Source organism: Ceratotherium simum, chromosome 6, assembly GCF_057802395.1.
Source record: "Ceratotherium simum simum isolate JZ-2026a chromosome 6, ASM5780239v1, whole genome shotgun sequence".
NCBI classification, from domain to species: domain Eukaryota; kingdom Metazoa; phylum Chordata; class Mammalia; order Perissodactyla; family Rhinocerotidae; genus Ceratotherium; species Ceratotherium simum.
Genome location: NC_141905.1, coordinates 55206022 through 55228439, shown reverse-complemented (window position 1 = coordinate 55228439; position 22418 = coordinate 55206022). Strand labels below are relative to the sequence as shown.

Genomic DNA, 22418 nt, shown 5'->3' with positions numbered 1-22418 from the left:
TCTATACTAGCAATGAATAATTGGAAACTGAAATTGTTAAAAATATATCATTTACGGGGCCAGCCCTGTGGCACAGTGGTTAAGTTCGGCACATTCCGCTTCAGTGGCCCGGGTTCATGGGTTCAGATCCCGGGCACAGACCTACACCACTCGGTGGTAACCCATATACAAAAGAGAGGAAGACTGGCACAAGATATTAGCTCAGGGCTAATATTCCTCAGCAAAAAAAAAAAAAAAATTATTTAAAAATATATATATCATTTACAATAGCTCAAAAAATATTATTTAGATAAAAACATGTGCAAGATGTATATGCTGAAAGCTACAATACACAGGGGCCAGCCCGGTAGCGCAGCGGTTAAGTGCGCATGCTCTGCTTAGGCAGCCCAGGGTTCACAGGTTCGGATCCCGGACACGCACCAATGCACTGCTTTTGGTCAAGCCATGCTGTGGCGGTGTCCCATATAAAGTGGAGGAAGATGGGCACAGATGTTAGCCCAGGGCCAGTCTTCCTCAGCAAAAAAGGAGGATTGGCATCAGATGTTAGCTCCAGGCTGATCTTCCTCACACACACACAAAAAAAGAAAGAAAGCTACAATACACTGATGAAGAAAATCAAAAAAGACCAAAATAAATGGAGACATATTGTGTTCAAGGAACAGAAAATTCAAGATAGTAAAGATGTAAATTCTCCCGAAGTTAATTAACAAGGATTACCTGTAGATAAAGGCAGCTGATTCTAAAATTGATATGGAAAGGCAAAGGAAGTAGAAGAGCCAAAACAATTTTGAAAATTTATTTAATCATTATCTACTGTATTAGAATATGAGCTCTACGATGTTACCACTGCATTAGACTGTGAGCTCTGTGTTCACCATTGTATCCCAAGTGCTGTGTTTGCATGTATGAATGAAAGTCTGCTAATTTGGGGGACTATAGAGAAAAAAATCACTTCTGTCTTCAAACTCAGTTGTCTTAGTCTGTTCGGGCTGCTATAATAAAATACCAGAGACTTGGTGGCTTATAAACAACAGAAACTTATTTCCTACCGTTCCAGAGGCTGGGAAGTCCAAAATCAAGGAGCTGGCAGATTCAGTACCTGGTGAGAGCCCACTTCCTGTTCACAGACTACCATTTTTTTTCTCTGTGTCCTCGCATGGCAGAAGGGGTCAAGAGAGCTCTCTGGGGCCTGTTTTATAAGGGCATTAATCCCATTCATGACAGCTTCACCCTCATGATCAAAGGCTCCACCTCCAAATACTGTCACACTGGGGATTAGGTTTCAACATATGAATTTGGTGGGGGGGGGACAAACATTCAATCTATAGCATTAGTCTAATGGAGGAGCGCAATCTGGTGAGCCATTATTTCTATGACCCTTTTCTTCTATGAATCATTCTCTTCTGATACTTTCTACTGTCTACCTTATATACTGATCTGAATGCTACTTTTAAACTATAAATGCACTGAGAACAGGATTTGTGTAATACACACAATGCCCTGCATAGAAGGTATTTAAAACACTCAATAAATATTTTATTTTTTTAAACTAACACAGAATAAAAATTGGCTGTTTTTCTTTTGGTGTACAGTTCTGTAAGTTTTACCACATGTATAGATTTGTGTAACTACCACCACAATTGAGGTATAGAACAGTTCCATCATCCAAAAAACTCCATCATATTACCTCTTTTTGGTCACCCCCTCCCCTAACCCCTGTAAGGCACTGAAATGAGCCTGAAAATGGACTTACAAACCAGATTACATGCCAGAGTAGTAAATCTTGCTTTCTCCATCTCATGCTCCCTCACATCACAGCATTTCAATTTATGTTTGCTATGTGAGCATCACTGACTTCACCAGAAAGGGCTTATTCTAGCTCCTTCTTTTCCGGGAATATAGTCAGTGCTCAAACATGCTTGCTGAATGAACAAGGGAGGATTCAGACAAACAGAAATTGGAGAGAGGAGGAGAATGACAGATAACTTATTCCGGCCAGAATAAACTACAAGATACAAGCAGGAAAGAACAGAGCATTTCATTTCCTTGCCTCTAAACCCTCAACGTTCCCTAGTATCTATGGAAAAGTTTTAACTCTTTATTCTATCATTAAAGGCTCTTCACAGTTTGGACGAAATTATCCTTCCAACATTATTTCCTACTACTCTTTCTACAACTAGGAGAAATATATGTCTTTAGCGTATCTGCAACCCACTCCCAGTTCTTTGACAGTGCCCTTGCCCCAATACCTACTAAAGCAGTAGCCCAAGGTGGCCATATTGGTATCTTATGGTCTTGCCCCTCAGTCAGTACTGATTAGACTGGACTGCTGATAAAACAGGGACAAATTCATTCATTAGCTGAGACAATCCAATTCCCAGGATCTTTAAATAGGAGACTTGAAGACTGAGTCAGTCAGAGGGTGGTAGATGCTTGAACTGATAAATTATGTAGAGTTGAGACAGCTTTTCAGGGCTTTTGCAGGTGGAAACCAAGCAGTGAACAACCAAGAGACAGAAAAGAGATGAGAAAAACCAAGCATCTCTTGAAAGGCAGAGAAACCACTGTTCCAGGTATTCTATAGCCCAAGCATATTTTTATTTTCTATCTTCAAAATGTCTACAAGACGCCTATTACATGCCTACAATAAACATTCCTTCATTTAAGGTAGCTTAAGTAGGATTCGGTTCCTGAAAATTACATGAACCCTAACATATCAGCCAAACTCTATATTCTTTTTCACACATTCTGTACTTTCCTGTACCTTCCTGCCACATTCTGTAATTTCCTGCCTATATACACATCTTATTTCCTCTATTAAAGCACAAACTAAGTTGGTTACACATACCTAGAACTGTAATACACCTTGTGCATCAAATGATACTATCAAGAAAGTATAAAGATAATTCATAGAACAGGAAAAAATATTTCCAAATCATGTATCTGATAACAGTCTAGTATCCAGAATATATAAAGAATTCATATAACTCAACAACAAAAATATACAGCCCAATTAAAAATAGGCAAAGGAATTGAACAAACATTTCTCCAAAGAAGATATACATATGGCCAACAAGCACCTTAAAAGATGTTCATCATCATTAGTCATTAGGGAAATTTGAATCAACACCACAGTGAAGTACTACTCCACATCCACTAGGATTGCTATAACTAAAAAAAAAAAAGGAAAATGATAAGTGTCGCAGAGGACGTGGAGAAACTGAAACCTTCGTACATTGCTGGTGGGAATGCAAAATGGTGTAGTTGCTGTGGAAAACAGCTGGCGGTTCCCCAATAAGTTAAACATAGAATTATCATATAACCCAGCAATTTCACTCCTAAGCATAATACCCAAAAAAACTGAAAAGAGGTGTTCAAACAAAAACTTGTACACAAATGTCATAGTAGTATTATTCATAACACCTAAAAGATGGAAACAACCCAAATGTCCATTAATGAATAAGTGAATAAACAAAATGTGGTATATCAATACAATGGAATATTATTCAGCCATCAAAAGTAATGAAGTACAAATACATGCTACAACATAGATGAACCTTAAAAACATTATGCTAGGAGCCGGCCCCATGCCGTAGCGGTTAAGTGTGCACGCTCTGCTGCTGGCAGCCTGGGTTTGGATCCCGGGCACGCACCAACGCACTGCTTGTCAGGCCATGCTGTGGTGGCATCCCACATAAAGTGGAGGAAGATTGGCACAGATGTTAGCTCAGGGCTAATCTTCCTCAAAAAAAAAAAAAACATTATGCTAAATGAAAGAAGCCAGACACAAAACAAAAGGCTACATATTGTATGATTTCATTTATATGAAATATCCAGAATAGGCAAACCCAAAACACAGATTAGTGGTTGCCAGGGGCCTGAGGAGGAGTGACTGCTAAAGGGTATGGAGTTTCCTTTTGGAGTGATGAACATTCTGGAATTAGACAGTGGTGATGACTATACAACACTGTGAACGTATTAAAGGACATGAATGGCAAATTTTATATGTATTGTACCATAATAAAAAAATTTTTAACAGGTTTCTAAAGCTGAGCTTCCAATTATGAGTTTTTAAAACATGGTCGCCAGTTTAATTAACAGACTAAACTCATATCATTCAGTAGGAATAAGTATGCCAAGCTAAAAGCCGTATCTAAACCACACATTTTTGTAAAATAAGAACTACTTCAAGGGAATTCACTTTTTTTCTGGCTCTGTTTGGGATTAAATATATTAAGTAGAAAACTAGGGCCGGCCCCGTGGCTTAGCGGTTAAGTGCACGTGCTCCGCTGCTGGCGGCCCGGGTTCGGATCCCAGGCGCGCACCGATGCACCGCTTCTCCGGCCATGCTGAGGCTGCGTCCCACATACAGCAACTAGAAGGTTGTGCAACTATGACATACAACTATCTACTGGGGCTTTGGGGGAAAAAAAAAGGAGGAGGATTGGCAATAGATGTTAGCAGGGCCAGTCTTCCGAAGCAAAAAAAAGAGGAGGATTAGCACGGATGTTAGCTCAGGGCTGATCTCCCTCACAAAAAAAAAAAAAGAAAGAAAAAAGAAAACTAAATTCCATTGGTTAAGGCTTTATAAACAAAATACAAAAATGACTGTTCACATTGAAAGTTGTTTATTCTACAGGAGCTGTTTTTAAGTTTTATCAAATCTAAAATGCAGGTAAATAAAATTATTAACATCTTTGGTGACAGTAAACAAGTATCATTTAGTATGGATTCATGAGAACAAATAAAACAAAATAAAACAAATAAAAGATGTATGTGTTTGCCATCAATAAAAGATCAAAGTATAAAAGACATGGGGCAGGCCCGGTGGCGCAGCGGTTAAGTGCGCACACTCTGCTTCAGCAGCCCGGGGTTCGCAGGTTTGGAGCCCAGGCACGCACTGACGCACCGCTTGTCAAGCCATGCTGTGGCGGCATCCCATATAAAGTAGAGGAAGATGGACACAGATATTAGCCCAGGACCAATCTTCCTCAGCAAAAAGAGAAGGATTGGCATTGAATGTTTGCTCAAGGGTGATCCTCCTCACAAAAAAATAAATAAATAAAAATAAAAGAGAACAAGAAAAAGCTAGACACATCTAGTTCTACTGAAATTTAATTTGTTTAGCTAATTAGAAAAGCTAAAGAAAATATTTACTTCACAAGGGAAAAAGTATAAAGGATACTTCAAAACTTACAATAGCGTTAAGCCAATATTTATAATACAAAGTTCAACACTTCTTTTACATTATAACATTGTCAGTAACAGATGCTGTATTATGGATTTTATCACAATCTAAGTAAGTTAGTCCTTTAAATACGGACTGTTTTGCAAACCCACTGATAATGAAAGACTTTTAGGCTTCACCAAAATTAAACTGATATAGCTAGATCTACCCGAAGATGATCAAATTTAAGGGTGGCAGACCTCAAGTCTCTGACTTTATTTAATCCTTCAAAAGACTACCAGAGGTGAAATCATTTAAGTCTATTTGTACAAACCTCAGCTATTTACATATTATGTCTAACAATTTGCCTGGGGATGAATTTATCATCCTGAGGATATCAGAGTACTTATTACAGTTAATATACAACTGAATTTGCTTAGTTGACTTCCTAATGTATTTCAGCTATGACTCCCCTCCAATGTTCAGTTCTTCAGTCCTATCTTACCTTGGCCCAACTGATTGCTCTCCTATAGAAACATGTCCGAAAGACAGGTACCAAACATACTTTGAGAAATGATACCATTACAGTAACAAGTGGAGAGCTTCCCCGAGTGACCACTTCAAAGGTTCCAATCATTTGGCTATGTAAGTTCTGATACCTTTAAAAGAGTTTTTAATCCAATAAATTTTTGTGTTCCTATTCACTATAAGGCTCTATGTCTCTATGCAGAGACAAAAAGGCAAAAAAGACATGTTCCCTATCTCCAGGGAGTTTGCATCTTAGAAGACATACATATACATACAAGTAATTATGAAAGTCTCAATCCTTTGTCTTTACCTCATTCAATCCTCAAAAATGGCTGATGGGTATACTGCCATCAACCACTTTTATGAAGCAAAGTATAGAACTTGTGCATTGGATGTAAAGACTTGATTTTACAACAACTTAACACTCTCAAGGTTTTCCCTCAAGTTGTTTCCTTTCTGATCCACGGCAGCAAAACAACTAGCCTAACAGCTATTCTGGCTCTTTTCCCTTTCATCAAAGTCCTTACAAAACATGGTAGACATAATTTTTCACATTTTTCTCCATTTTCATATCATCCCACTTCCCCCAAAACAAAAATCAGATTCAAAGTCTACCTTCACTGAAGCTTAACAAAAATACTGGTATAAGCATATGACACTCAATGTGTTAGCGATCCTTTCTGACAGGGATTGAATTTAACGTTATTTACATCAACAATCTGGATATCACATTTTAATAAAGAGACTGACAAGCATCCATAAACTACCACAAGTGTATCCAAGCCTCAATTTCTCAAGTCTCACTGCTCTCAAGTCTCAAGCATCTGCCACACTGCTACAAGAGTCATTGTTCTAAAAACGCAATTCAACGCACGTTGGCTTTGTTTTAAAAACCCATCAAAGGTCCTGGGTGCTGCTATCCCTCATGGAATCAATTCAAATTGCTTAGTTCTGTCACACAAACTCCTTCATAACTTAGCCCCAACCTTTGTGCCTTGGTTTTTCACACTCTATCTCACCTGCCCTAAGGGCAGTCATACTAATGAGATCTACAGTCCCAAAAAGTGCTTTGCTATTTCATGTATAAATTCTGCATATGCTGTTGTGTGCCTGTAGTATCTTCAGCCTCGTTCCAATCCAAACTCTCTTCACTGGTAAAAGACCAAGCGCTCATCTCATCTACTGTGAAGAGTTCCCTAACTTCTCATCCCAAAGCTAATCACTCCTTATGCAGTGCTACTGATGCATCCTTGTATCTTCTTTTATAACTGAATTGGGTAATTTTGTAAATACTGATTTATATGACTCCTCCATCTTAAGTTTATTAATAAAATATTCTGTTTCTCTAATTTCCTTAGTGCTTCATATACATAATAGGGCTCAATAGGGCCAGCCCCGTGGCTTAGCGGTTAAGTGCAAGCGCTCCGCTACTGGCGGCCCGGGTTCGGATCCAGAGCGCCCACCGACGCACTGCTTCTCCGGCCATGCTGAGGCCGTGTCCCACATACAGCAACCAGAAGGATGTGCAACTATGACATACAGCTATCTACTGGAGTTTTGGTGGAAAAATAAATAAAATAAAATTATAAAAAAAAAATAGGGCTCAATAGCATCTGTTGAATGAATAAGTGGTAAGAAAACTGAAAACTAACTCACAAGAACTGTATATGCTTAGCTAGGAGAATCCAAAAACAGAAAAGGTTCAGTAACAATCTTTAAATTTCTAAAGAGTGATTACGTAAAAGAATTGACTTGTTCTTTGTGGCTCTAAAGGGCAAATTAGGACCAGGAACATTACAAAGAGATACACTGTGCTTGGATATAAAGAACCTTCTAACAATTAATACCCTCAATAGGCTGCCTTGAGGAAACTGAGCTCCTTGTTAGTGAAAGAATTCAAGCAGAGGCTAAACAACATCCATCAGGTGCCTAAGCTCTCTAAGAATAAAGAGGCAGATACTTAGCTCTAGGGTTGTTGTTATTTTGTTGTGTTTTATTGACATTCTGCTCCTGTCTGACCTAGAAGTACTTACACTGAATTGATAGTATGCATGATAGAACCTATCTTCTGGTAGCACAGTTCAAATCCCTCTCCTGACCAAGGTAATGGCCTTTTTTTTTCCATATGGTGTTATGATGTTTCCATTAAATGAACAACTAAATCGAAAGATATTTTGGTGGTCTCATATAAGAGCGAAACAATCTTATCTCATTAAATATGTAGCTAGCTATTACTTCACTCAAAAAAATTTTATAGTTATCTTCTAAAATTTTCCCTGCGCGCAGTATAATTCTCAGTTATTTTATTTGTATGCCCAATTCTGAAAGCTAATTACTGTCCTAGTATTCTTGACTATTAACGTGCTTCTGGGAGTATTTCACAAAGATGGACATCATCCTCTGGTTATGCATTCAATTACTGTGCTGGTTACCTTATAATAATAATTATCTATCAAAAGTTTTATTTTATTAGTCTTTAGATAAATTTTGGTGCTCAACACTCAATCATGAGTCACAACAAATTCTTTCTTTTCCAAACAACACCCAAGAATTATCAATATCTTTAATTCCAGGTAGTACCAAAGAAGTTAAAAAGTCAATCCAACAGGGGTGGGGTGAGGACTATCAAGGGTCATGTAAGCAAAAAAAGCTACTTAAATTTTATCACTCTTCAAAAACACAGAAACTACTCCTTCGGTTGAGACCTTTTACTGATTTAAAATTTCAACAACTTACTTCAGAACTTAAATTTTTATGCAATATATCTTCCTGGTAATGAACAATTAATTTTCTCCTCGTGGATGAGAAAGATTTTAATTCTATTTGCTAGATTAACCACGATGTTTGTAGGAGACATTTTCCTTTTAGCACTGGAACTCAAGAATAAATTGTGTAAACCTATATTGCATTTATCTTACCCTTTGATATTACGTGTACTTTTTTTTTTTTTTTTATGAGGAAGATCAGCCCTGAGCTAACATCCATGCTTATCCTCCTCTTTTTTGCTGAGGAAGACCGGCTCTGAGCTAACATCTGTTGCCAATCCTCCTTCCCTCCCCGCCCCCCCCAACAAAACCCCAGTAGACAGTTGTATGTCATAGTTGCACATCCTTCTAGTTGCTGTATGTGGGACACAGCCTCAGCATGGCCAGAGAAGCGGTGCGTCGGTGCGCGCCCTGGATCCGAACCCGGGCTGTCAGTAGCGGAGCGCACACTTAACCGCTAAGCCACAGGGCCAGCCCTAAACCTTTAAGCCTAAATTAAACCTCATATACTCAATCTGCCATTAAAAAAAATATTTCAGTTTCACAATATGGCCTATTAAGAGGCCAGGAGGAGATGCGGACATTAGGGAAATTAAGAGGGAGAGACATAACAGATATCTTTAAGGAAAGAAGTTGCCAGAAACATCCACAAAGGCACTGAGGTAAGCAGAGCAAAAAGATAAATATGGACATAATCTGTGGTAATATTGTGAAGCCCACAGGCCAAAGCACAGAGCTATCTTTCAGCTAAACTTATTCTCTCCAGCAGTTTTTCTCTGTACAAATCTCTTCAAAGTTATTCTCTAACAGTTTCTCCTGTCTCTTACCATACCTCCACAGCCTCAGATTTTATCTTCTCTCTTATCACCTTAACTGGAATAGTATGGAAACAAAGTATTTATCTTTAGTTTTATTTTATATTCCCTGTCCTACTTTTCAAAAGCAGATAACATGAGCATTTTATGTTTTTCTAACCAAAAAAAAAAATTAAACTTGTAGTCTTTGAATAACTTTTTTCCTGGGACAACAGAAAAGTATCTCCCCTACTTGACCAGAAGATGACTACAAACAGTCTAGATGAAAACCAGATTTGGAAATTCTAAACAATGCCCAATGTATCATGAGTAGTTGTACTGACAGTATTTGGGAAAATATGAGAAAATGGCACATAATTTGATTTCAAAACTATCGTGTTTGGTTCCAAACTTAAAATGTTTTAGTCTGTGTGGGGTTACAGGCAGTCAGATGAAAACATTTTTTAACCAAGAAATGTATCCCAAAATAAAATTCAAATTAAAAAGAAATCGAAAAGGTATATTAAGCACATTACCAAGTTCACTCTCAAACTAACTCTAAGTAGGAGCATAACTTGTAGCTTGGTTTCCTAAGGTAAACTTCTCTTAATTGCAGGAAAGAGCCTGCTGAAAACCCAGACAGTCACATGGGTTTCCCCTCTCCTTCTTCTTTTGGCCACAGAAATAAGACGTGCAAGAAAGGCTGAAGCAGCAAATTCTGGAGGGAAATAAGCCATGTGCAATGTGCAGGATTTTTTCTTAAAGGCATGGAAAAGAATTACAACTAACAGCAGAAGGAAGGAAAATTAACACCCTTTTAGATAAGCTATAAACAACGAGAGGTATGGGCCAGCCCCATGGCTTGGCGGTTAAGTGCGCGCACTCCGCTGCTGGCGGCCCGGGTTTGGATCCCGGGCGCGCACCGACGCACCGCATCTCCGGCGATGCTGAGGCCGCGTCCCGCATACAGCAACTAGAAGGATGTGCAACTACGACATACAACTAACTATCTACTGGGGCTTCGGGGGGAAAAATAAATAAAAATTTTTAAAAAAATAAACAACGAGAGGTAAAGTTATGACAACACGGTGAAGAGACCTGAGTAAGGTTTTCAGAGTCAAAGCTTTGCACGGAACAGGCAAGCATGACTATCCCAACAGCATAAAATGAAAGTAAAAGACCCTTCCCACTAATAAAAAGGAAGCCAAGATTTATTCAGGCAGAGATACTTTCTCAACCTGGTGAAGGTTAGCAAAATACTTTTACATTTGTATTTGTATCTGTTCTCTTTTGTATCTCTATTTATACTCATCAATTACACAGAACCTAAATATGACCCAATTTTAAATCAATGAGGCAATGTGAGCTATAAATGTATGTTGTACCTTCTTTCATTATTCTAAGGAGACCTATCAACAATTATTTCAGTAATTATAACCTGGGCACCTTTTGCATCAGAATCACTTGGAAGTCCTTGTTAAATATCTGGATTCCTGCTGGGCCCCACCCAAGATCTACTGAATGAAAAGGGGGGGAGGGGGGTCAAGGAATCTGCATTCTTAACAATCTCCCTCCCTCCAAGTAATTTTATTTTCGGGTTTTTTTTGGTGGGGGGGTTGAGGAAGACCAGCCCTGAGCTAACATCTGTTGCCAATCCTCTTCTTTCTTTTTTTTTTTTTTTTTTGCTGAGGAAGATCAGCCCTGGGCTAACATCTGTGTCCATCTTCCTCTATTTTATATGGGATGCTGCCACAGCATGGCTTGACAAGCAATGCGTTGGCGCACACCCAGGATCTGAACCTGCGAACCCTGGGCCGCTGCAGCAGAGTGCATGCACTTAACCACGATGCCACCAGGCTGGCCCCCAAGTAATTTTAAACACTAAAATTTAAAAAATTACTGTAGTAGTAGGGTCTAAACAATTATCAACCAGAACTACCTGGGGACAACTCTTAGTGTAGTTAACAGTTCCTAGGAAGAAATAAGCAGCCTCAAAAAGGACTGGATTTCCCTTTCTGACTACATTTAGAGATGGGCAACAGATGGATCACCTCAAAATCTCCAAATGTTTCCACTCTTCCCCAAAGCTTTCACCACAACATACTAAGTATGAAATGTATGAATAAGCCAAGTAAAACATTTCATGAACTTAAACTAAAAAATTGGCTTTGCCTATCTATAAAAGTTCCCTAAAACAGTAAAAGATACAAATATTTTAATCTTTCCCAACATTCCCTCCTTTCAGTTCCTTCTCAGATTTGCTTTTTAGTCAAAGCTTCAAGACTTCTGGAAATTTCATATCACTACGCCATTTTAACACCCATTCAATCCAAAATACAAATTAAGTTTAAAAATCTACTTTACAAATTGTGTAATGTTTCTTCAGGCAGGACACAAAAAATTCATTCCAGTCTTTTCCTTTCTTTAAATCAGTGGATTTTTGTGATGGAGTTGCGGAAGAGATTGTGGTGGTCTTGCTGTAGTTTGAATAATAACATTTAAATCCTCACTATATGTCACATAATAAATACAAGGCACTTAGACTATTATCTCATTTAACCCTCATGATAATCCCATGATACCCTTATGACTATTATCTCCCTTTTACAGATGAGTTGCCTAAGGTCAACAGAGGTCAAGCAACTTGTCCAGAACTACACAGTTAGTAAGCTAATTCAAACCCAGACAGTCTAACTCCAGAACCAGTGTTTTAACCACTGTACTATCCCATAGTCTGAAGATGCCACCTGCCAAAAGCAAGTTGCCTAAATCTGACTTAGGTAGGGGTTGTGGATTCTGGAGAATCTAATTTTTTCACACGTGCGTTTAGATAATTTTGAAGTATAACGAAGGCTAGGAACTACTGCATTAGGCTATTAGTTTGCCAAAGCGGGCCACTGGCAACCTTCGAGAAATAACTCACAATCTGAAAGTTAAAGTTTCAAATTTCAGTTCATTGATTAACTAGAATTAACTTATCCTATTCTCTCTCTTCTACTTCAAAGAAATTATAACGAAAAAGAAGATCTAGAATTTGCTAAAGAAAAAAATTAGAGTGGCTGGTCTGTACTGTCTACATATGAGAAACTAAACAAAGATCACTAATGTTTAGCATGATTACTACGGCAGAAAGTTAGACCTTTACTGAAAAAAAATGTTCAAAGCAGAATTTAGAGTTGAAGGGGATATTTCCATCTCTGGCAACCTTCTCATTTTACAGATGAAAAAACATCCTGTTTTTTTTAAGCATCCTCTTTAACTCTGTCCACATTTGTAATATTTAGCCAGCAAATATTTGAGGTCTAGTACAGTGTGTGCAAGAGAATCGTGTAATATAAGATCACAGTATATTAGAGCTGGAAGAGACTCTGAATCTCCTAGTTTCACGGATGAGGAAACTGAAGTCTAGAAATTTAGTGATGTGCCTAAGGTCACACAATTATTTAATGGCAGAAGCAGCTACCCAGGACAAAAGCCAAATTTCTTATCTCTCAAGCCAATAATACTTTTACTACACCAAAAGCTGTGTTTTTGTTCGTCAACTTCTTATAATTCATAGAAATCTGCACATTAACTTCAAACTCTAGGAATCAGATCCACAGTTAGGAATCAGATCCACAGTTAATAATAAAAGAATCAGAGCTAGACTATCTGACTTTGGGCAAATAACTGTAAAATAAAAATAAATCCTACCCTGCCTAGGTCACAGGAATATTTCAAGAATCAAAAAAAACAACTTACAAAGGAAACATATGAAAGTAATTTTGGAAAAATATGAAATTATGTAGAATTAAGATATACTTTCATATTTTTTTTCTAGAGGCAAATAGGTACTGGTTGTTAAACCTTGTAAATACCGCCCCAAATAGCCTGAACTTTGAAAAGCTTTGAAAATCACTGCTCTAGGCCCCCTAAAGAGCAACTTATCACTATGTCTAACTCATTTCCAGTATTAAATTAATACCACTTACTAGGTGATATCTAGCAAATAAAAGATTTCTCTGATAATGGCACTGCCAATTTTCCATAGAGTATTAAAGGATGAATAAAGTGATCCCTGAAGTTCTCTCTACTTTATTTATTTATTTTTTAATTTTTATTTGTTATTATTTTTGTGTGTGTGTGAGGAAGATCAGCCCTGAGCTAACATCCGGGCTAATCCTCCTCCTTTTTGCTGAGGAAGACTGGCTCTGAGCTAACATCTATTGCCAATCGTCCTCCTTTTTTTCCCCCCAAAGCCCCAGCAGATAGTTGTATGTCATAGTTGCACATCCTTCTGGTTGCTGCATGCAGGATGCGGCCTCAGCATGGCCGGAGAAGCAGTGCGTCAGTGCGCGCCCGGGATCCGAACCTGGGCCGCCAGTAGCGGAGCGTGTGCACTTAACCGCTAAGCCACAGGCCCGGCCCTCTCTACTTTAAACATTTCTGATTTTACAGTAAAATACAATTGCTCCCCAAAGAAAATCTTTTTAGTCAATAGCTCTATGCTAAAGTGTGAAGTTGAATTAATTGTAATGTACAAATGTTGGTTTCTTAGTTGTGACAAATATACCACAGTAATGTGATGTTGACAATAGGGGAACTGGGTGAAGGGTTTACCAGACCCTCTGTACAATCTTTGCAACTTTTCTGTAAATCTAAAACTATTCTAAAATAAAAAATATCTTAAAAAATAAAAAGTAAATCTCTATGCCTATTTTGAATAGTTCGGAAAATTTCTACCAAACAAGTAACTCCAAGTTAATCTTAGAGTTATAGTCTTCTTTGCTTATTGGGGTATAGTGTTAAAATGTTAATTTAGTTTAGCACTTCAAAATAATATGTTTGAGTGCTTAAAATTATCTTAGCCCTACAAAAATTGGAGTTTCCCAATACTTTCTACCTAATATATATTCAGATTATCACATCTGTAACCATCCACCTTAAAATCACAAATGAATTTCTAAAGTGAAGTCCTTGAACGCTGAATTTCCAATGGTTTAGTGTTGAGCCCTATAGTGTTTTGTGATTAGTTGGTTTGTTTGTTTTAAGAAAATACTGGATCTGATGGGAGGAAATGGTCAGACACAGGGAAAAGATACAAAAGGCTCTTGAGCCATTAGCTCCCCAATCTAATATTATAATGGGTAGCTTCACAACACTAAAATCCTAATAGACTCTTATTTTTATTCTAGAGAAATTAATTACACATTCTTTCAACTTTTCTAACATTTTAAACATTTTAGTTATATTAACATATAAGTAATGTCCAAAAGAGTTTCATTAGTGACACAGAAAGGAATACTTCTGCATTTATTTTTATAATCTCTTGTAGTAACAAAAATTTAATATTTAGATCAAGATATTCCTTCATTCTCCTTATAAATAATTATACCAAACCTGTATTAAAGAACTGCTGGGGCCTACCCTGTGGCATAGTGGTTAAGTGCGCATTCCGCTGCTGGCAGCCCAGGTTCGGATCAGATCCCCGGCGCGCACCGATGCACGGTTTGTCAGGCCATGCTGTGGCGGTATCCCACATAAAGTGGAGGAAGATGGGCATGGATGTTAGCCCAGGGCCAGTCTTCCTCAGCAAGAGGAGGCTGACTGGCATGGATGTTAGCTCAGGGCTGATCTTCCTCACAAAAAAAATAAAAATAATAAATAAATAAATAAAATTTACAAAAAAAAAAGAACTGCTTGCTTTGGGAAACTACAAAAATCTTTTAAAACTTATCAGAGGGGCCGGCCCAGTGGCACAAGTGGTTAACTGCTCCACTTCCGCGGCCCAGGGATCACAGCTTCAGATCCCGGGCGCACACCGACGCACCGCTCGTGAAGCCATGCTGTGGCAGCATCCCATACAACAAAGCGGCGGAAGATGGGCACAGATGTTAGCTCAGGGCCAATCTTCCTCACAAAAAAACAAATTAATTAAAAAAACAAAAAACTTAGAAGTTTGATATTTTGCCTTTTCTTTATTGAGATGTTGAAGGAATTTTTTTTGAGAAACTGGTTTTGGGTACTGTAGTTTTTATTTTAGTTGGCTGGGAAGAATACACACTGTGGAACAAATAACGGAGCCCTTTCTGACAGAGGTCTATGATGGCTCAGTCAGGTGAATTATGATTTGTCAATCTGTGTAACTTCTGGTTGAGAAAAAGGATGTGGTCGATTTTGTTGTTTTTGAGAACCTTAAATTTAGAAAAATTATAACTGTAGGAATTTTAAATTCTCAATACCATAATTAACAAAAAGTATATATTCTCAACAACTTGCATGTTGGGGAGAATGGCAACTGCCTAGATGTGACAAGAAATCACTAAAAGAGCCTTTAATCTTTCCTATTCAGCCTAACTGTAATAAAAAGGGCTCTGTGAAAATAGTTTTTTGCCACAACATTTAGGAAGTTTTGGAAGTCAATAATTACAGGGAAAGCTACATGGATCTACATGTTCCAGAATCTATAAAGTCAATTTTTTTTCAGACAAAAAAAAAAATCTTCAATGCTTTCTTCCCTACCTTACCTTAGCTATGCCCATTAAGGCCAAAAAATCCTTATGATTCATCACAAAGACTTTGTAAAAAAATTATCAACACTACCAGGAGACACAAGCCTCAACAGTACTAAATGGTTTTAAAAAAATACATCTACAAAGTATATCTACCTAAAAAATAAACCATTCTACACCAAGACAAAAAACAACAAATGCTGGAGAGGCTGTGGAGAAATGGGAACCCTAATTCACTGTTGGTGCGAATGCAAACTGGCGCAGCCTCTATGGAAAACAGTATGGAGATTCCTCAAAAAATTAAAAATAGGGGCCAGCCAGGTGGTGCAGGCGGTTAAGCGCGTGCGCTCCGCTGCGGCAGCCCAGGGTTCGAGGGTTCGGATCCCAGGCGCGCACCAACGCAATGCTTAGCAAGCCATGCTTTGGCGGCATCCCATATAAAGTGGAGGAAGAGGGCCAGCCCCGTGGCTTAGCGGTTAAGTGCGCGCGCTCCGCTGCTGGCGGCCCGGGTTCGGATCCCGGGCGCGCACCGACGCACTGCTTCTCCAGCCATGCTGAGGCCGCATCCCACATACAGCAACTAGAAGGATGTGCAGCTATGACAGACAACTATCTACTGGGGCTTTGGGGGAAAAATAAATAAATAAAATCTTAAAAAAACAAAAAAAAGTGGAGGAAGATGGGCATGGATGTTAGCCCAGGGCCAGTCTTCCTCAGCAAAAAAAGAGGAGGATTGGCAGATGTTAGCACAGGGCTGATCTCCTCACAAAAAATAAATAAAATTAAAAAAAATTAAAAATAGAAATACCTTATGATCCAGCTATACCACTACTGGGTATCTACCCAACAAACTTGAAATCAACAATCCAAAGAGGCTTATGCACCCCTATGTTCACTGCAGCATTATTCACTATAGCCAAGACATGGAAGCAACCCAAGTGTCCCTCGACTGATGATTGGATAAAGAAGATGAGGTGTGTGTATACATATATATATATATATATATATATATATATATATACACACACACACACAATGGAATACTACTCAGCCATAAAAAAGACAAAATAGTCCCATTTACAAAATATGCACGGAACTGGAGGGTATTATGTTAAGCGAAATAAGCCAGAAAGAGAAAGACAAACACTGCAGGATTTCACTCATATGCAGAAGATAAACCAACACACGGGACAGAGAGAACTATTCGGTGGTTACCAGGGGCAAGGGGGCTGAGGGGTGGGCACAAGGGGTGAAGGGATGCATTTATATGGTGAGTGACAAACAATAATGTACCACAAAAATTTCACGATAAATAAATAAAATAAAATAAACCATTCTAGTTTGAAAACAAGACATGAATTTGTTTAAAGGACCCATAAAAATGGTTTAAAGCTACTTTATTTTTAAAACAGATCCTTGAGGAACAAAGGCTAGCCTGGAAACACAAGAGAGTTTTTTTTAGTTTTCACTTCCTCCTCACTGCTGAGTTGGTGATAGTGGGGATATTGGTACCCACCTAGCATTTCAAATTTTATAGAGAGGAAAGGGCCAAGGATCTGAGAGAATGTTACCTCTAGGTCTTCCACAGTCAAGTCACTATAAACACTGAGAAATGCCCATGTGAAGCTGAGGCACTCCCCAACAGGGACTGAAACAGAACTCACCTCGCCCTGGAAGGGAAGGCAAGCAGGAGACAATGACAGCAGCCCCATCCTGGACCAAATTCCTTTATGACCTACTGATTTCTCCCCTACTCAATGAAGCACCTGTCAATGAAGTGTCTTAATTGAACATAATATTGTAGGAATAAATACATTGCTATAAAATGTTCCCCTCTCTTTACTTAAGTTAAAACAAACATGAAACTATTCTTTAAAAGTATTTCTGTGGAGGCCGGCCCCGTGGCTTAGCTGTTAAGTGCGAGCACTCTGCTACTGGTGGCCCGGGTTTGGATCCCGGGCGCGCACCTACGCACCAGTTGTCTGGCCATGCTGAGGCGGCGTCCCACATACAGCAACTAGAAGGATGTGCAACTATGACATACAACTATCTACTGGGGTTTTGGGGAGAAAAAGAGAAAAAAAAAAGGAGGAGGATTGGCAACAGATGTTAGCTCAGGGCTGGTCTTGCTGGTCTTCCTCAGCAAAAAGAGGAGGATTGGCATGGATGTTAGCTCAGGGCTGATGTTCCTCACAAAAAAAATAATAATAATAAAAGTATTTCTGTTACAGATTTTTGCCCAGGTAAGAGAAAGAGAGGAAGTGGAAAGAAGGGAAAGATGGAGGATAATCAGGTGGGAGAGAAAAAAGCTGCAGATGAACAGATGTAAACCTGGACTGAAAATCAGGAATCCTGGTTTCTTTATTTATTTATTTTCTTGTGAGGAAGATCAGCCCTGAGCTAACATCCATGCTAATCCTCCTCTTTTTGCTGAGGAAGACTAGCTCCGAGCTAACATCTATTGCCAATCCTCCTCCTTTTTTTTTTTTTCCCCAAAGCCCCAGTAGATAGTTGTATGTCATAGCTGCACATCCTTCTAGTTGCTGTATGTGGGACGCGGCCTCAGCATGGCCAGAGAAGCGGTGCGTTGGTGTGCGCCCAGGATCCGAACCCGGGCCACCAGTAGCGGAGCGTGCGCACTTATCCGCTAAGCCACCGGGCCGGCCTAGGAATCCTGGTTTCTAATTGCAGGTCTGCCATTAGCTAACTAAACTACCTTCTCGAGACAGTGAGCTTCATCATCGAAAACTGAAGTGGGGTAGGGGTTGTACCCAAGAACAAGAACACATCCTAGAACAAGGTATCCCCAAAGGGAGCCTTCACCTGGAGCTTCAGAGTTGAGAATGACAACCGTGCACAGGAAGAAAAAACCTCTCAGGTCTCAGGGGCAAGAGAAATTTCTGATTATTCTGCCTGGGGATGGAATATTTATTCAAAATAACACTATCCAGAGAACAATAAAGAAGGCGAGTCCATGAAAGTTGCCACTTCAACACAATCTGAGTGGAGTTATTCAAATCAGCACTAGGTATTGTAGATTCAGAGACAGATGTCATAATCTCTCCCTTTAAGGTGTTGAGAATTCAGTAAAGGTTTTGGCTAAATGCTAAAGGAAAAATTGTGCCTCTGTCTGACTCTGCCCTTTCCTAAAGGAAAAATTGTGCCTCTGTCTGACTCTGCCCTTTCCCAAGAATGTTATATAAAGGAAGCAATAACACCTAGAATCTTGACATTCAGATCTCAATTAAGAAAAATGAGACTTAGAGAAATTAACTTCAGAGCACCTGAGTTTTCTGACTTCAAATCCAGTGCTCTGATACACATGATTAGTGTGGCCATATGAATGTCAACTAGCTATATTAACTAAAGTCCAGGGGCCGGCCAAGTGCTGTAGTGGTTAAGTGCACGCTCCCCGTGTGGCGGCCCGAGGGTTCGAAGGTTCGGTCCCAGGCGTGCACCGACGCACCGCTTGTCAAGCCATGCTGTGGCAGCGTCCCATATAAAGTAGAGAAAGATGGGCACGGATGTTAGCTCAGGGCCAATCTTCCTCAAGCAAAAAGAAGAGGATTGGCATCGGATGTTATCTCAGGGCTGATCTTCCTCACAAAAAAAAAAAAAAAAGTCCTAATAGACTGCGGGTTAAAGAAAATCTTTTAAATTATATCAAAATTCCTACTGTTAACAATATGAATGCCTCTTACAATAGATTTGCTTTGTTACTGTTCATAAATTGCGATGTGTGTGTATGTATATATATATATATATATATATATATATATATATATATATAGGTATATGTCTTCAAACCTAATCCCCACTAGCCTGCACTCCACCTCTAAATCAGCGACCACTGTCCAAATCATCTCTATTCTCAACTCAGAGCATGTACTCTGGGTATACTGGTTGAATCACTGATCTCCAAAGCCCCTTCCCAGGTCTAAACGTGCCTGACACCTGACATCACAACAGGATCAATAAACAACTAAAGGTCACATAAGGTCACAAATATATAAACTTAACTCATCTTGAGAGCTTTTAAAATATCGCCACTACAAGCTTTAAGTATATTTTTGCCATTATAGGCACAAATACAGATCTCACTACTATATATTTTGTCCTATGAGTAACAAAAAATTAGGATTTCCAATCTTGATTTAAACAACTTCATAATCTATTTGTAAGTTTATACAAGCAGGAAAAGTAAGGGATAATAAAGTGGGAAAAGGAATAAGAAATATTAATTACAGTCAGAAAATTGTGCCTGTGTGTCTACAAATATGCACACTAATTGTATAATCCTCTAAAACTTGAGCTGCAAAATTTGTTTCTTTTATTTCTGGTTTTTTGTCGAGATCCCTGAAAAGGCAACAAAAACACAAAAGAGAGAACTCTGAAACAGAAGGTTTTACAAGTTGTGAATACTTTCCTATTTGCCTAGAGACTTTAAAAGAAAAAAGCGTGTCAAAATCTGACTCAAGGGAAATTGCTTTTTCATTAATGTGCATTGAGATGGATATTTTCTGACTACTTATTTATCCCTATCAAAGTCCCACACTGAAATCTGCAATGTCCAGCACTCTAATTTAATTTCAAGAATAGCAGGTCAAGTCACATATACAATACCATACAAGATTAAAAAGAAGTTGCTGAAAACAGTGGAGGCCTATCTGGCAGAAGCAGAGAAGAGAAATTTTCTAGATAAAGCGCCAGAGTAATTTGGCTTTAACGGCTAGAACCAAATTCTAAACGCCAAACTGCATTTTAATAAAGGTTACTGAAACAAACGGTTAACCACTATGAAACACAACCACTTCTAATTTCAAGAATTCTTCCAACTACCTGAATAGGTTTGGACTCCACGCAAATAGCTCTGTAAAATGACTTCCCTTTCTCTTTCACAACCACACTCGTACACACATACCGCCGCACCGCCCCACTCCAACCCTAATCCATGTAGTACAATTGAACAAAAAAAAAAATGGGGACGGAGAAAGTTGTCTGCTTCTCCGGAAGAGGCAAAACTGTAAATACGGCACTAGCACGATGGCAAGACCTGAATACACAGAAACCAGGTAGGAATGGCAGGTACAGCCTCCAGCCAACAGGGGCACAGAAAGATTCGCTGCCCAGAGCTCACAACTTCTATAGACAACCCAACATAGACCCAGTTGCTCTTCCTCCTGACACATCAAAGCTAAATCCTGACGCAAGCGAGCGCCCCCACGGAGGCGGCCCCCAAGCCGCCCTCCGCCAGCTCCCGGACCCGGCCCCGAACCCGCCCCGAGCCCCGCGCAGCCTGCGCTGTACCTGACGAAGAAGTCGGCGAAGCCGCCGCTCCGTCGAGCCCAGGTCGAGGTCCCCGCGGGGCCCTGCTCCACGGCGGGCGAGGCCGCCGGCGGGCCGGCCGGCAGCAGGTGGTCCTGGCCGCTCTGGCGGCGGCTCACCTCGAACGTGTTCCGAGAGTTCAAGAGAACGTCCGAGAAGCCGAGGCGCGGCTCGGCGCCCGCGCACCCGCTAGTCCTCTCGGCGGCGGTGGCGGGGGTCGCGCCCTCCTCGGGACCCCTGGTGCCGGCTCCCGGCGGCTCCAAGTCCTCGCTGCTGCTGCCGCCGCTGGCCGGGCTGCCCCTCGAGCCGCTAGCCGCGCCCTCGGGCTCTTCGGGGTCCGCCGCCGCCAGGCAGCAGCTCCGCAGCGGGTCTTCGAGCTGCGCGGCCCAGTTGGACGGGCTGCCCGCGCCGTCCGCGCCCTCGTCGCCAGGCCCCTCCAGGCAGAGGCGGCGGGGGCGCGGCTCCCGGCCGCCGGCGCGGGCCAGCCCGCGAGCCTCCTCCAGGTCGTGACAGTCCTGGCCCGGCAGAAAGCCCGAGTCCCCGTTGGTCATGCCTCCGTGCCGCGGCGTGCAGGTATCCGCCGCCTCCGCGCCGCGGTGCTTGGAGCCCGAGTCCGGCGGGCAGGCGTCCGCCGGGGCGCGGGGCTGGCCGACGGGGAGCGGACAGTAGCACAGCCCAGGCTCCAGTTGCCCCCCGGCCGCCGCGAGGTAACGCCGAAGGAGCTGCTGAGGCGGCGTCTCCTCCTCCTCCTCCGGCGGCTCCACAGCGCCGGCGCCTCCGCCAAAGCCGCCCGTGGCCCGGATCATCTTCCCGTCCTGGCCCGCGGGCTCGGGCGCCAGCACAGGGGGCAACTTGGGGTTTCTCCCCGAGCAGGCTCCGGCATCCTCTGGACCCACCATCGGGGCCCCGGTGAGCGCCGCCCGAGGTGGCGGCGGAAGACTCCCCGGCGCAGGCTCGGCCCGGGAACAGCCCTCCGTGCTGGGGCCGCGGCGGCAGCCGCCGCAACGTTCCCACACCTACCCCTCCCACGCCAGGGTTCTGGCAGTTGCGGGAGGGCGGGCACGCGCCTGTGCTCGCGCACGCGCAAAAGCCGGACCGTTCGAGCCCGGACCTGGAGATTCCTCGAACCATAGAGACGGTAGCTAGAGAGCCCCGCTCCAGAACACTCTGGCCGCCAATCTGGGATCCGCATCTGGATGGTGGAAGCTGGTTGGCTCACTCTGAGCATGACAGTTAAGCATGACAGTTCTTAACAGAAGCACGGGTATGGCTCACTTAGCAAATATTCTCTTGACGTACTTAGTTTATGGGAATAGAATACAGGATGTTAGATGTGAATAGTCCTTCC

The 22418-nt window shown here is 41.1% G+C and overlaps 1 protein-coding gene across 5 annotated transcripts in view; it reads right to left on the bottom strand.

Moving 5' to 3' along the window:
• The window catches only part of TBC1D12 (TBC1 domain family member 12), a 102345-nt gene extending 80280 nt beyond the window's left edge, over positions 1–22065 (bottom strand). For 2 of the 5 annotated variants that reach the window (XM_087432299.1, XM_087432298.1), the window contains exon 1: positions 21053–22065. In XM_087432299.1, coding sequence (XP_087288425.1) covers positions 21053–21969 — 917 coding nt within the window. In that variant the 5' untranslated portion in view covers positions 21970–22065. The remainder of the gene's footprint in view (positions 1–21052) is intronic. The other 3 variants (XM_087432303.1, XM_087432297.1, XM_087432301.1) reach the window with 3 other exon arrangements.
• Positions 22066–22418: the final 353 nt, after the last annotated feature.